The sequence below is a fragment of the Dryas octopetala genome, chromosome 3, assembly GCF_963921425.1.
Source record: "Dryas octopetala chromosome 3, drDryOcto1.1, whole genome shotgun sequence".
Lineage (NCBI taxonomy): Eukaryota > Viridiplantae > Streptophyta > Magnoliopsida > Rosales > Rosaceae > Dryas > Dryas octopetala.
Window position 1 is genome coordinate 22,837,670 of NC_141368.1, and position 16,748 is coordinate 22,854,417.

At 36.6% G+C, this 16,748-nt stretch overlaps 1 protein-coding gene and 1 long non-coding RNA gene across 2 annotated transcripts; both read left to right on the plus strand.

Moving 5' to 3' along the window:
* Positions 1-1,155: 1,155 nt before the first annotated feature.
* Positions 1,156-1,821, plus strand: LOC147291849 (uncharacterized). The gene has a single exon (XM_086236043.1). It carries the CDS (start codon positions 1,156-1,158, stop codon positions 1,819-1,821), a length of 666 nt encoding a protein of 221 aa, XP_086092169.1.
* Positions 1,822-12,838: 11,017 nt separating this feature from the next.
* LOC147291850 (uncharacterized) lies at positions 12,839-14,169 on the plus strand. The gene is made up of 3 exons (XR_015121553.1): positions 12,839-12,934; positions 13,187-13,246; positions 14,014-14,169. It is a non-coding gene; the product is annotated as an uncharacterized LOC147291850 (long non-coding RNA).
* Positions 14,170-16,748: the final 2,579 nt, after the last annotated feature.

Here is a 16,748-nt window from a genome sequence, read left to right on the forward strand (position 1 = left end):
GACATGAAAATCTTAAAGGGTTTTGTACAGAACCGTAATCGATCAGAGGGCTGCATTGCTAAAAGTTACATTGGTGAGGAAGCTGTGGAGTTTTGCTCCGAGTATTTATCTGATGCAGTTGCAATTGGAATTCCTCACTAGTGGATGGGGCCACAAAACAACTGTAGACCTCTCTTACTAGACTGCGAAGCTTGGGAGCAAGCACCCCGAATTGTATTGGAGAATGCCTCAAAAGTCGAACCTTATGCCGAGTAAGTGTATTTATCCACCACTTATACTTATAACATATATTATTTAATTTCTTTTCAAATCATCATTGTGATGGTTTTTTTTTTTTTTTGAATCTGTTTGTAGAAAACACAAGGCCTACTTGAAAGAACTTCATTTAATTAAAAAAAGAAAAGTGATAAGTGGCTGCTAGAAGCCCACAATCGTGAATTTATCTACTGGTTACGTCAAAAGGTATTATTAAGTTACCTTTACAAAGCTTAATTTTACTGTTACAAAGTTTTGGTGTTTAAGGTCAGTGAGACAATGGCAGCTAACTCGCTCACAAAGATGGAGTAGGAGGAGACAGAGTACACCAAAAATAGTTGCATAATTAGAGATCGCAAAACTCAAACATTTATTTCATAAACTGCTAGCTAAGCAAAATTAAAACCCTTTGAGCAGAGAAAAATTTCAACAAAGTGCTAAAACCTAGCCTCTTGGGAAGAGTGAACAGACTTCTTAATGCAGGGACTCACTTCAATGTACCAAACATCGAGTATATATTATCCTCAACAAAGTGGAAGAATTTGTAGAGAATAGGAAAGCTATTGTCGCCTTGGCAGCTTCAGTAGAGTCATGGAACAACAATGCATTACCACAGAATCTAGCTAAAGCCATGATTGCTCTCTGAAGTAGGAAGGTTGTGGATACAAGGTAAGACAACTGGGGGAAACCAAGGAAGAAGAACCAGTTAAGAATGATGACCTGTAAATTTTGCAACTTGAAACACTCCCTGAAAAGAAGAAAAAAGAAATAAAGCAAGAAAAGAAGGAAGTTCAGGAAAAGACAAGTAAGTCACTGACCTCTCCATCAGCAACTCTCACCACAACTCTACCGTTCCCACAAAGACCGAGGAAGCAAAAAAAGGATGATCATGCAAAAGAAATGTTAGAGATGTTCAGGAAAGTAGAAATGAACATTCCTGTTGTATATGCAATTCAACAAATTCCCAAATATGCGTTCTTAAAAGAACTGTGCACTCACAAGAGGAGATTCAAGGAACATGAACATGTGGCATTGAGTGAAGACATAAGTGCCGAATTGCAGTTGAAACTACCTCGCAAGTTAAGAGATCCTGGAATTTTCACTATCCCATGCATAATAGGCTATTATAAATTTGAGAAGGCCTTATTGGATCTAAGACCAAGTATCAACTTGATGGCATACTCAGTTTATGGGGATCTGAGACTGGGAGAGCTTAGACCCACAAGTGTCACACTCCAATTAGTCGACAGATCTATCAAAATACCAAAACGGGGAAAGGTAGCTGATTTAATCATGCTGGCCGATTTCAATATCTTAGAAATGGAGGACACACCAAAACGGGGAAAGGAAGTTCCGATCATTTTGGGACGACAGTTTATGGCGACTGCAAATACGAAAATTGATGTTGGAAATAGGAAATTGAAAATGATAGTACTAGGGGAGACACGAGAGTTCAATATCTTGAAAGCAATGAGGCACTCGGTTGAAAATGATGACTGTTTGCATCTAGACTCCATGGATGAGTTCGTACACGAAACGATCTCAGGGGAGCTGGTAAATATATGAATCCTTGGAAGCTAGCTTGACAATAGACTTACTGAGTTCACCTAAGGAGGAGATTAAACAAGTGCATAACGGTAAGTGGGTACACCAATATGAACCAATAGATTCTGCTAACCCAATTGACTTTGACTAGTTAGTTGGGCGAGGCACTTGTAAATCTTAAAGGGCATCCTCAGGTCTTCTTCACTATGTTTAGCTTGTTATTTTGCTGGGTCTTCTATCGTTTATTTATCTAGCCTTTTTTTAAATTCCGGTTTGTAAATATTCAGAACATCTTTCTAACGAGTAGTCGGTTGGTATCCCTTTTTGGGTTTTGTTTCTCAAATTTTACCTCTACGGACGTCATGTTGTGTTAGGGTTACTTTTGTAAAACTTCATACCCTATTGGGTTTGCCTATGTTAAATATATTTTGAAGTATATTTTTATCAATTCCGCACTAGTACAAAAACCTTGATAGACATCACTATTTTAATATCGATTTTTAATGAAATTGATATCGTAGAAATTTAGATATCGGTTGCTTTTTCGACTGATATCTAAACCAAATTACATATTAGCAGATTTTAAAACTGATATCTAAAATTTTTCCTTTTGACTAAAAAATTCTAAAAACTGATAACTAAAGCCTGAACTGATGACTGAAGTTGCCTTAGAACAAAAATCAACTACATTTCTCTCCTGCTTAAAATTACACAGTTGCCTATTCTTAAAATTAAGATAAAAAGTAAAACAAAGTTTGCAAGCCCTCATTCCCTCAGCTGTCTCTCTCTTTCAACCCTGAACCCTCACTCCCACGCCCACACTACCACTTTGACAATCCTCCGATGCCCACACTCTGTCTAAGCCGCCACTAGGTTAACCCATACTTCGACGACTACACTCTCCTCTCCTATCCTTTCAAATCATCGAGCCTAGACCCTATTCTCTCTTCTCCCTAAATCTTTCCCCAATCACCAAAACCCAGACCCTTTTATGTCTCTCCCTCCACCAATCTCCTCTATTCATTTAGATCTAGAAACACAATTTGTTTTTCTCCATTTCAGACTTGTCTTTTCTCGCCCCTCACCTAGCATCATCTCCTAGCACCCCCCGCCATCCTTGCACCTCGCATCACCCATCGTTGTCACCCACCGCCATCCTCACATCACCCAGCACCCACCGCTGTCCTCGTATCACCCACCGTACGTCATCCTCTCACCACCGTCATAGGTGGATCTCACTGTCACTTAAGGTGGGTGCCACTGTTGCATATCCCGAGGTTTAGGGTGTGACAGTAGTCATGGGCAATTAAAGTGTAGGGGCAAACTTGTCTTTTCGCACACTTAGGAGTGTGTGTCTATGTCGGTGGTGTGTGTTCGCTGGTTCTAGAAAAACCTAGCAAAACCCAACAAAGCCCAACCAAACCGAGACATAGAAAGAACGAGAGAAGAAGAAAGAAAGAGAAACCGAGAGGGAGAAAGAGGGAGTGGAAGAAAAGGAGTAAGGCAAGCTTGAATTCCTTTTATGAATTCTCTGTTTTTAACTTGGATTTACACTTGGTTATAATTTCTGGTTTTGTGAAGTGAAGTAGTTGGTTAGAGAGGTTGATAGAATCACAAACACTATAGGATTTGAAGGAGAATTGAAGTAATTTTTGGATTGGGTGTTGTGAGACCCCGTTTTTTTCAAACATTTATTCTAAATATTTTAAGAATTTAATTTGATCATTTTGGAAAATTATATGGAAAATAAAGAGGTTGTGATTTAATTTTAACTTTCTTTTAAAATTTCCTCGACCCAAAAGTTGACTTTTTATTCCGTTGGGTTTTTAATTTTGACTTTGGACCCGTTAGGTAGGTCTCGAATCCACGCATAGACACGTAGCACGCGTCGATCTGAGTTATGGTTTGAAAGATACGGGCTTTTGAAGTAAGTGACAAACTTGTAATTTTTACAAAAGAGAGTTTTATAACCCAAAAATCAAATTTTTTTCATGCCATTTTCTCTCTCTCTCTCTCTCTCTCCTCGGTTCTCTCTCTCTCCACGATACTCTCTCTCCCCGTGATCTCTCTCTCTTCGATCCTTGGTCGTCCAGCGTTGGATTTCAGCGATCCGACCGGCGTTGGACTTGTCTCCATGCCGCCGACCTCCCAGTGAGGTCCGATCAGTCAACCAAGCCGCGACGGCAGCGCAACGACGCGGTTTCTAAACAAAGCTCTTCGACGGCGACTCAACTTTTCCGGTGGGTTCGAGGGCAGCGACCACTTGGGTCTTCTTCCCCAGTCCACGATAAGTTCTATCTTGCCACTCCCTTGCTCCGACAACCCTTCGCGACGGCGGATCGTCGCTGAGAAGTCCGCCGGCTTCCATTGCCGATTTCGGCCATTTCCGGCGACTTTTGGCCGTCGGTCCAGTTGACAAAAAGATTCTCGAGGTATGGGTAACCTTTCCTCTAAGGTGGGCACGTCCAATTTTGAGAAATTGAAAATTCGATTTTAGAGTTTATTCCTATTTCGAATTTCTTGAAATTGGACTTGAATTCAAGTTGTTCTTGTGCAATTGAAAGTTCTATTGTGCAATTAGGATTTATTGGAGTTGATTTTGGGTATTTCCAGGTTCTTGCCGCCGCTGCCACCATCGGAACCACCACTTTTGGTGGCGGGTTAGTGGTCGTTTGACCTATTTCCGCTCAATTGAGGTCCCAGGAACCTTTCTAGGTCATTTTGGTGAGTTTTTGTTGTTGTTTGTGCGTTGTTTGGGGCGGGGCAGCCACCTTGTATGGTGGCGGCCGCCCGTTTCGGTCGTTCAGTGGCCCAATTGTGTTTTTTAATGGTATTTATTTAGTTGTCTAGTCTTAACAGGTGTACAGGCTCAGAAAATCGCATTCCCGATGCCGTTATGCTGCCGGATTTGATATCCGAGCATTGGCGCCGTGAAGTGCATTTCAGTCTTTTTACATGGTTAAATAGTGAGTGAAACTTATCTGGTTATATTGTTGAGTACCGTGGATAAATTGTCTATTTTGCGTGATTTGTTGCTTTATGTTAGAGAATGCTAAGTATAGGATTTAGATCATGAAAAGAAATTGATGAGGATTTGAGGCTAAGGAATTAATTGGGAATTATAGAGTTGCCCTAAGGATAATTGCTGAATTAGAGAAGAAATGTTTATTGTCGAGGTAAATGAATGAGGATTAGGCAATTATTATGCAGAATGATCAAATTAATTATTGAAGAAGTATTGGTATTATTTGAGTCGCAAACAAGTGAGGGGTCGTGAGTAGGAATCAATTTCAGAAAGGTTTCGATATAGTTCGGAGTAGACAGTGAGTGGACCTTGATTTTAATAATTTGTGTTTTGCTAAGCGCATTCTTGTGGAAAGTACCTTGATTTGAAATGGCGTGTTTTAAATTCAATTCGTTGATGAGAGGATTTATTATATCTAGAATGATTATCGTAATGATTATTTATTTTTGGATGTAGAAATGTTGTGATTTGAAAATGCAAGTACTGATCTGACGAGCCTGCTCGTCCGGAGTGACCCCTCCGTACGAGATTGTGGCCAGGATATGAGCCTGTTGGTGCAAAGTAACTGCTATGTATGAGATTGTGGCCAAGATTTGAGCCTACCCGTGCGCGGGATTGTGGTTAGGACATTGTCTACAGTACAGGTACAAGTATGGTGTCAGTTTTAAGTATAAGTGTTTTGAGATATCAGTTTACAAAAATAAATTTTAGTTCAGATTTGATATTTATCAGCTTGAAAAAGTTTTATTGCTTTTTTAGTGTATCGAGGTTTATTTGAGATGAAAGTTTCAGCCTAAATTATTGGTATACAATTGATAATATCGATTCCAGCTTGAAAACCTTGTTATTTTCAAGGATTGATTTTCATGCTTCAGATTTTAATTGTTTTATTAAAGAATGATTAACAATTTCGGATTTATGTTTGAGTATGATATCTTTCAGAGTTTGGATTTCTAGTTAAATGTTTTGTTTTTACAGAATGCATATGGGGATTTATTTATTTCTAATGCATTGTATTCTTTCCTCCAAATATTATATATTTATGAGATTTATTATACATTAGGAAGACTCATAGATTTGAGGGGATTTAAAAATGGATTTGAAAGAAGAGATTTTGAAAATAGTTTTAAAGCTGGAGGATTTCAAAGAGCGACGTGAGTGAAATTAGATAGATGACTTTTTGTATTGTGTGCTTGTATTGCATTGTTTGCTAGGATTTGGTAAAGTGTAGGCTTGAATCTTGAGGATGGAAATGATGGTGTTTATACATTGAGGTTATTAATTAGGATGTGAATGATTGAGGTTGAGGTTAATAGTTGACGATTAGGCAATTGATTTGTCAGAGTAATTATTATTATTATTGATGGTATTATGTGATTGAGGAATTACGGACTTATGAGGATTAATTAGTTATGCCTTGGATTTAATTCGAATATTTTGTGGATTGTAAATTGTGATAATTGATGAAAAGTATCTTGAGGCCATGTGATTTCTTATTGAGGATAAATATTTACGTCATTTCACTCATACGAGCTCTAGTGAGCTTACTGAGTTTGTTGTATAAATCGGTACACCATGGTTGTGGTGTAGGGTTTGTGTTTGCAGGTTGAGCAGGCTGAGAAAGCAGTGGGGAGAAGACGAGGCAGTGAGACTCAGAGAGATTTAATTAATTGTTTTTACACAATGGTTTTGTTTAAATGTTTTTGGTAAAATTGTAATTACTTATATTGTTGTACATGACTCAAAAGAAAGAGAAAACATGTTTAAAAGTTTGATGTTCAGTATTTTTATGGGCCCGAGGTTCTGGGTGTTACAGGTGTAGAGATCAATTTTTAGTTTTAGGGTTTATGAATTTCAATTCATTTGGTTGTGTTTTCTTCGATTTTAGCTAAAGTACAAGTTATAATTCATAATTTCTTAGTCATAGAAACTGATTTTGGGTGTTAGAATTGAAGAAAATTGAAGTGGGTTGAAGTTTGGAAAAATCTGGAAATTTTTGGGAAAATTGACAGTTTTAGGGTACCCTATTATGGGGCCAATTATCTTGAGTTTTAGAACTCCGCCTTGAGTAATCTTTATATATTTGTAAAAAGGAGATCCATACCTTTAAAATGAGTCTAAGATTGCTCAATTTGGTAGGTCAAAAGTCAAGCCAAAGTTGAAATAAAAACTGAAAATTCTAGAAAAAGAGAGGCTGATTGGGGAAGATGATGAACAGTACTCGCCGGCAACCCCAACTCGCACCACTAGCTCGTGGCGGCATATGCGGCGGCTTCGGTGGCCGGGGAAAGTCCCTCCCTACTGTATTTTTGATTCCGAGTTCGATGGTAGCCTCCGTTTTGTGATCTGAGGCCTCTAAGTTAGCAAGTGCACTACACACACTAGGATTAGAGAGTGAACAAGGTTTTATTTATTATTTAACTATGGTATTTTGTTATTTTTATGACAAAATTAGGCTCAAAGGACGACTGGGAGACGAGGGAAAATTTCTAAAGGCAGATTGAGGTTCATTCAAAGGTTCAAGGGATCCTGAGATGGATTGAACATATTTGAGCTAAATATAGTGAGTGGACATTTATTTTAGAAATGTTTTATGATTTTGTGGCTATCCTGAGTTTTATTTTAGCTAGCAAGAATGATTTGTGAGTTGGACTTGGATTTTGAAAGTTTAAAAATAAATTTCATGTTTTAATCCATATTCATATATATCTTATGTGAGACCCTATATTTTTCAAAGATTTATTTTAAATATTTTGATAATTTCTTTTAAGGATTTTGAGAATTTATTTGGAAAATAAAAAGATTTTAATTTAATTTTAATTTTTGTTTTAAATTGGGCTTGACACAAAAGTTGACTTTTAAAATTAGTGGGCTTTCGCCTTGGACTTTGGGCAAGTTGGCCGGATAGGTCTTGAGTCCATGAGTTCGTAAACAAGAAACACGCATAAAACGGAGTTACGGTTTGAGAGATACGGGCGTTAGAAGTGAAGGGCAATTTTGTAAATTTATGAAAATGGGTTTTAAAACCCAAAATCAGATTTTTATATCTGATTTATCTTTCTCTCTCCTCACTTATCTCTCTCTCCCCGACTCTCTCTCTTCTTTCTCTTCCCTTTCCCTGCGCACAGCTAGCTCTATTGAGAACTCACCTTCGCCGGCCAACCCACGATGGCCGAAGGCCACTGACGTGACCCCCAACCGCCTGCCATCCTCCCCTGAGTCTTGCTTGCACCAGCAAGCTCTTCCACGTGCAGGAACAGCCGAGAGAAACCTAGCTCACCGCCAGCCATTTTTGCCGATTCCAGCTACCTCCAAGCTCGGTTTGGCTTGATTTTTGGTGGGTTTTCTTCTTCTCTTCATGGGCTTCAAAACCTATATCTTGTTGATTGTCAATTTTGTGAAATTTGTGAAGTTTGATTTTAGGGGTTTAAACCCATTTCGGGTTCCCTTTGATTTTAATTTTGGGAAATGATTTTGTATGGTTTTTAGACAATTCTCACCCCTAAGAACCTATAATTGTCTTTTGGAATTGAAAATTTTAGGAAATTATTGATTTTTAGATTGTGCCACCGCTGCCACCGTCGCCTCCGCCACTTGTGGCGGCGAGTTGGATATATGGTTTTTCGTATTGTTCAACTTCCCTAGGATCTTAGTAGCTTAATTCTAGGTTCGGTGACATTTTGGGGTGATTTTTGTGTGTTGTTTGTCGCCAGGCAGCCACCGTGTGTGGTGGTTGGCCGCTCGTTTTGGTTGTTTAATAGCCAGTTGTAAAATCTATTTTATATTGTTGGTTGTCTGGTCTTAACAAGTATGTTGGCTCGAAAGAATTCGTAACCCGATGCTATTTCGATTATTGAACCCGAAATCCGAAACCTGAAACCTTAGTTTGATATTTTACCGACGAGGGCATTCGTATTCATTTCACTAAATCTAGATTTAGTTTTGAGATAACGTTTGAGTAAACCCTAGACTTTCGGTTAAGTCCTAAGGGTAGTTTGGTCATTTAACGTAAACCTAGAGGAACGGAACGGAACAGTTATACAATTAGACGATGGATATCATTTGGTGGTGATCGTGTGGTACGAGCGAAGTGGAGCTTTGCTTGGAATCCAAGTGGGTGACTCCTAGTTTTGAACTTGTGGATTTCTTATTAGACAATTGTTGTCTAATTTGTGTGATTTGGTGAATTGTTATTATTCAAGTTATGTTATGAATTTCATTATCATTATTGGGATTCTCTGTTGTTAAGTTGATAATTGTGGCCGGATGTTAATTTACCATCTTATTAAGATAAAAATGAATTGGATAAGACACTTAATAACTAGATTATTAAAAGGATTGTTTCGTGTACTTGTTAATGAATTAAAATAAGTTAGGGCATATTAGAGACTTCACATAATCTCATAATTTGGAAATCATAATTTGATTAAGTAACGGTTTGGTAATGACATTGACAATTACTGGTCGATCACTGATTGTGAGTTGTTGATTAATAAAAATGAATTAGGGCATTCTCTAATGAGTTCACATAATCTGTTTGATTATTGTGAGATCCTACTGTACTTCATAATTGGATATCATAATTTGACTAAATAGTTACTCGGTATAGACGAATTAATAATGTCTGTTAGAGAACTATTGTTTATATACGTCTTTGTTGAGCTATTTGAGCCAAGACCCAAAGTTTGTGCCAAGTTGGGCAGAAATATAAATTGATATATGATTTATTTGAGAATAGTTTATGCTGATGATTGATTGGTTTGTTGCCTATTTTGCATAATGAATTGGCATGGCAGAGCATGATAATCAATAAATATTAATTTTTTTTATTTTGACTCATTAAATTGTATTTCTTTAAATATTAGCTTCCGCAAGTAAAATATATTTTTAATAAATTCTGATTTTAAATTTAAAAAGCCTTACGTATTTTAGAGAATTTGAGAATACAATGCCAGACAGTCAGGCGCGCGTTGTACTCTTGAAATCCTTAAAGTATGTGCCCCACGTGCCCGGGGTTCGGGGCGTGACATCTTAGATTTTTATTTGAGTTTTGATTTATTTAACTTGAGAGTATTATCTTGATGGAGAGTAAATTTTAAATTGGATTTTAATATATACACTTTGGAAGCTTTAATTTTATTCATGAATGTAGTTTCTTGTTTATGTAAACAAGTTTTGATTTGGACTTTGAACTTTTTATTTAAGAATAAATTTCTCACAAGCTTGCTCTAATGATTTTGAAAAATTAAGAGACATGTATTGTTAAATTTGGATGAGTTTTGAGTTGTTTTGAGAAACTTGAATTGGCAAATGTTGTTTTAGAGGTTGCATGAGCAGTTTTCAAACCACCATGTAAGTGCCAACTCCCATGTTGAGTTTCAGATAGGTCTTTGAGACCCATCACGGGACACATATAGGCTTAATTTGAGTTGTGTGCTGGGATATCTCGCCCTTTGGGAGCAGCTCTGCATGCACGAATAACCAAATTTGCCTGCACGTTGCATAGGGTTAGCTAATACCTGGGGCGAGACATCCCAAGCTTTTTCTTAGATTAAAAAAGACGTAAAAAAACAATGACTAGTGATTGTAAATCCTTATTAGTTATGATCTAAATACTTAATGAGAGTCGAAGACCCTGTTGGTTTGCAGTTGGGGTTGGCTGTTGAAATTTAAAGTGTTATTTGACTTTTGGACAGGTGAGATTGTTTAATTTACAGGGGAGCTGCTTCCGAATTTTCGGTAGGATTTCCCATTTAGATTGACATCCCTATAAAGATCGGAAAGATGTTTGAGATTAGTGGGCTAATACCCTACCGGTGTTGGACCTCACAGGATCACCTTGGGTTCCAGGGTGGAATCTGGGGTTGGTCCTGCATGTCGTGGCACCATTTGGTTGAGTCTTGCTAATGATCATAAATTAATATTTTGTCATATTAAATTTGATGTACCGGAAATGCACATGAAGATAGGTCACTCAGTCTTACAGGTTGGAAAAATTAAGTGTAGGACCCGCAACTACCAAGTCATCAATTAATGTTTAATTAGACAGTCAGAAATGTGGCAGTAGTCAATTGTAAATAAATCAAAACGTTAGATACTAAATTGAAAAAAATTGAAACTGTAGGGTGCAAATTGTGAAATACCCTAAACCTCAGGGCTGTAAGTTGTATTTTGCTCTTTTTTTTTTTTTTTTTTTACTCCTTGTAGAGATTCAACTTAGATGGATTTGCCATGTTTTTCTTAGATTCACTTCCAAGCTTTTGGGTACTTCAATTAGGTAAAACAAAACATACGCTTTGCATATTTTATCTACTTTTATAGAAATTTTTGGTGCTGATGATTGGAAGCCAGAATTTTATACGAAATTTGCTACTTGATAATGTTAGTAGTGTGGAATCGTCGAATTGATCATTTTTTTATCTGCTAGAAGAAGATCATCATGTTAACTTTCTCAAGTCTAGTATTAATGAATCAATACATGCACTACAAGAATATTGTCAATAGATATCACCCATTTTATATCAGATTTGAATATGACTGATATTATAAAACTTATAATATCAGATAATTTTTTAGCTAATTTCTAAACTCTATTAGATATCACATGGTTTTTTTCAACTGATATATAATATTTTCATTTTTCTAAGAACTTATAAAGACATCATTATAAATTGTTAACTGATATCTTAAAAAATACTTATAATTTTTTATCCTAACACTGATATGTAATGTATTTTTTCTGATTTAAATTTTTTTGTCCTACTCCCAAGTCCCAACACTCAGACATATACAGATATACTAAAAATTAAAAACCTAGGTCTAGCCCCAATTTGGCCAAACTCCCAGACCCTTCACTCTCGATCTACCTCACCCAAAAAGGCAAAAACGTAAAACAGAAACACTCACGCTCTTGCGCTGCCCTCTCTCTGTCTCCCTCAGTCGCCTCTCTCGTCGTTGACTCTCAGCCTCCATCGATTACTAAAATCAACCCAGACCCTCACTCTCGATCTACCTCACCCAAAAATCGCACTCTCTCAGACTCTCACTATCTATTCTCTCAGAAAGCCAGAAACCCAGAGGTCCATCGTCATCTCGCCCCTCTGTCTCGCCGTCATCTCGCCCTCCTCAGTCCAGAGGTCCACCGTCGCTGCCACCTCGCCGCTTTGAACCTGTCGACTTGGTTGCAACTTCTTTGTAGTCGCATCGCACCCCGGCATCTCTCTGGCCGTCGCAGTTGCTTCGCACCCCAGCCTCTTTCCACTCCAGGTCTCTGGCCGTCGCCGTTGTTTAAGCATTAATTTATTTTTCTCTTATCTGGGTATGTTCTTTAATTTTTTTTTTTTTTTTGGGCTTTGAATTTTTTTTAATTGTTCTGAGATGGGTACCTGTTAAATTATTGATTTTGGGTGATTTGAATTATGAAAATGGGATGGAATTTGGTGTAGATGAATGCATGGAGGGACAGGAGTGCGGCTTGGCCCGTGGCCAACCCTGTTGTGACTTGTGCTTCAGTTACTGATGCTGGTTTCCCAAGTAATTTTGTTGCTGATCCCTTCCTCTATGTACAGGTAAAAGGGGTGAATAATGTATATGAGTGTACCATATTTTAGAGTGCAGTGGGTGCATAATGGAAGTGTACAATAAAACCCATGTGTTCTATCTAGCATGTCTGTGTACCAGATTCAATTTTTGTGGTTGAATATCAGAACAAGCTTTCATCACATATACGAACCTATGTTTTTTTTTTTTACTGTTTAATTATTTTGTTCAATATGATCACCCTTTTTCAGATTCATTTGGAATGTGAGCATGTGAGTTTTTTAGGGGATGAACCATTTCATTAGGAGGGTGCATGCTTAGTCTCCTCGGATGCCACCAGCTGAGCAATGATCCAGCTAGCCTGTCTAATGGGTGATGAGTTCACGTTTGTAGCTATACTTGCAAACATGGTCACCCTAACAAATGAAAATTTATATATTATTTCATATGTTGCAGGTATATATTTCTGATTTGGCTGAAGTTTATAGCTTCATTGGGAGTGTTTTTGATCTAGACACAAAGGGCCATGCTCAGAAACTCAAGGAAATGAATCCCATCAATTTCGAAACTGTGAGTTGGATTAAACTATATCACTTTCAGTGATTTATTCTTGCAAGTTTAAAATCTATAATGCTTGAAATTGTGTAAGATTTGCCTGTCTAGCATTTTTACAGAGAAAAGTTTATTGTCATCAGATAGAGGAAAGGACCCTGTATAATGGTGGTTTTTGGCCAATAAATAAATAGCGAGGGCAGGTGTGCCTATAATTATTATAATTATGAGAGGTGATGTGACTGTAATTGTAATTGGTTATTTCTACAGGTTTTGCTGTTGATGAGAAACCTCAGCATGAACTTGTCTAGTCCAGACTTTGAGCCAATTGTAAGTATTACTATTTCTTGTTGTTATAATTGTAATTTTCATTTGAGCAAGTTATATGTTTCTATTGTTTCTCATTGAGGCTATGCTTATTCTCATCAATCCCCAATGCCCTTCTAGATTTGGGTATCAAAAACAATGTGGTTCTGATATATTGCTTTTTTCATAAAAGTGGCACATATGACTTGCTATGTTTAGTTGTTTACATGAGTTACTTGTTTTTGGGTTGCTGAAGGATTTTTTGTTCTAGCATAATAAAGCTACATGTTTTTTATTTTATTTTTGCTTACATGTTTTATAGTGTCAAGCAGTATTAAAAATAAATACTGCTAGGCTTTGTGGATAAATCATACATGCTGACTTAGAGAAAAATGACTTAAAAATAAATACTCACTGATGTCCTGACTTCTCATTTAATTTGACATCACCATACAAATATATTTCTTTTTATAAAACTTGTGACATTCTTTAATGTTGACTGGTTAGTCATGTTGTTTGGTTCAGAGGAAGGTCCTGGTCAATATGAAAACAGTTACTGCAGGAATTGTTGCCAATGCTCAGATTAATGATTTGTCATGTTGAACTTTTTAGTACTTAAAGTTAACTGGTATGTGCTTTCCATTTCTTATATCATCTACCAATGTACCCTCACTTATGTCTCCTCCTCTTATCTTTTTCTTTCCCCCTTCTCATTTTTGGCCATTTTTACCTTGTGAGTGTTTGTCTTCACAACAACTTCATGACATTTAACTTTTTCCCCCTTAAGGAAGAAGTTTGCTGGAAGCCAAGCTGATAGAAAGGAGAGGGAAGAAGCCAAAGTACTGGAGATGCACTTTAACTTCAATGAAATTTGGGTTCAGACCATGTTTTGAATGAGGATTGCAAGTCTGGCAGCTAAGTGGATCATTCTTTTCATCAGACTTATAGTATTGTTGGGGCTTTTTATAATACAAGTTGTCCTAGATTTGGTTTTTGTTGTTTAGTTCATGTAAATGTTAATTTTTTAGTTCATGTAACTATTTAGTTAACTTAATTTATTGAACCATCTTTTGTTCTTATGTAGGGCTGTTATATCTGAGGCAGCACAACACATGGGAGGAAATTAAAGTTGATGAGGTGCAGATTTCATTGGTCAATTTTGTCGGTAATTACATGTAGAGATGTTGGTGATCATCACATGCAAAGATTTAGTATTAGTGATATATATATGTGCGTATTTGTTTTTGTAAAGGGAACTTGAAAAGAATTTAGAGGGCTAGCTTTAGATATTAGGATGGAGATATGGACGAGGGCTGTCCCCATTTTTGTGGGTTGTCAAATCCTTTTTGTAAACTATCAGAATACTGTTAATTTGGATGTTGGAATTTATGGAAATGGAATAGATTCAAATTTCAGGCACAATTGTTTGTTCAATTTATTGATATCCCTTTTAGGTGAAAAAAAAAACTGATATTGATACCTAGGTAAATATCAGATTACCTATCATAGACCTGATATTGATATCGAGATTATATATCAGATTCTACCATAGACCTGATATTGATATCATGATTTTATATCATATTTTACCTCAAACCTGATATTGATATCAGGTTATATGTCAGTATTAGTGTCAAATAGGATATCTATTGACCAGAATTATTGATATTCAGATTTTGTAGATATCAGAAATAATATAAAATATGATATCTATTTGGTATTTAGGACATCAGGTTGGAAAAAAAAAAGATATATAAAATTATTTACATATCAGTTAAAAACTGATATCTTTAATGTGCACATTAGATGTCACGACGCGCTATATCAGACGATTACCCTAATAGATATCAGTCCACGACTGATATCTATTGACAATTTTGTAGTAGTGATGGTAGGATAAAGAAGGTAAATCTTAGAAGTATGTGTCTGGTATTTGTGTATGTTCTAGTTTGAATGCTTCCTAGGTTTTTGCTTCTCATAACAATAAACAAAGGAGGTAATACCATAATAAACAGAAGATGCAGAGTCATGAAGTGAACTCATTATCAAATTTGTCTGTGTGAGGATGTGGAGGGATACTTGTATTTAGGACTTGTATTTTGCAGAGCCCACATGTGGCATATAGTAAGCTTATAATTAAAATATAAGCTGGCATGAAGTAGCCTGCTACTTTCTCTTATTGGCATGAAGACTGCCTACTTTTTTGTTAATTGTTTTTGTTTAAAGACGGTCCTCTTTGATCGATCCCTGTTGGTTGAGTACCCTATTTGTGGTCTTTGTCCTAGATTAGCTTTCTTTAACACTCCTCATATATAGGCCAGTATTATGGATCTTTTTGCCAATAGAGCTGTAAAGCTGGACAAGTAATACAGAACCTCACGATGTATAATTAATTTCCAAGTGGGGTTCCACTTTGTTGCTTTAGTTGCCAATTTATGTATATAAATGCTTACCTATACTTTTAGTACTCAAACAAATGCTTTTTTGGAATCAATTACAAGTCCATGGTATGATTGTTATGCCCTTTTTAATTCTTGCTTGGATTCTATCAGGGGGAATGCTTGAACAGAGTACAGAGCCGTATAGATGTTAACTATGACAGTTCAATCCTTATCCTTGAGGATCATGGTATGATTTTACATATTGAGAAAGTATGCATTGGTTTATGGAGTAATACATACATAGCTGTGTATGTGCATTTATACATGTATGAAACTTTTGAAGCGCTACTTTATTACTGCTTTCTTGTGTTTTTTTTTTTTTTTTTTGTAAAAATCATTTAATTCTTTTATTGACAAATACATTTGTATAATTTTAAATTGCAAAGGTGTCTAGACATTAATTAGAGAGCAATATCAAGAAGAGACAGACCATGGATAAAGAATGGGTAAACTGTGAAAGGTTATTTTTAAGGCCCTAAACTATAAATGTTTAGATAGTTTATATGCATGTAGCATGTACTTATTAAAAAGGCTTATTCGCGTCAATGCTCTCTGAAAGTAACTTCGATTTTCACTTTGCCCCATAGAACTTTATTCCTCTCACTTTGTCCCCCGAACTTTACAAAATACCATATTCCGTCAAGTCCCTTACCTGCTCCTTCAAAAAAGCTGATGTGGTGCTTATGTGGATGAGCATTTGGTCTGTAAATTCCATGTGTACAAAATATTAATAAATAATGATTTCAAAATTCAAAACTTTTTAAAACTGAAAACAAAATTAAAATTCAATTAAAAACTTAAAAAAAATTGAAAGAAATGAAAAAAACAAAGAAAAAACACCCAAACTCTTCCACCTTTTCCCAAACCCAACAACCCACATCTCCACCATGGCAAAGCACCTCCATCGTTCTTCACCCCACCCTCCCATACCACAACAAATAAAAAAAAAAAGCTTATATTTTCAGATCGATTTAGAAATACTCAAAGAAGAGAGAGATAGAAAGAGATGGATGGAGTGGTCTATGGAGGAGGGGAGGGCGGTGGCTGGGTTTGTTGTGAGTGAGTGGGTCGCGGACTTATGAGGG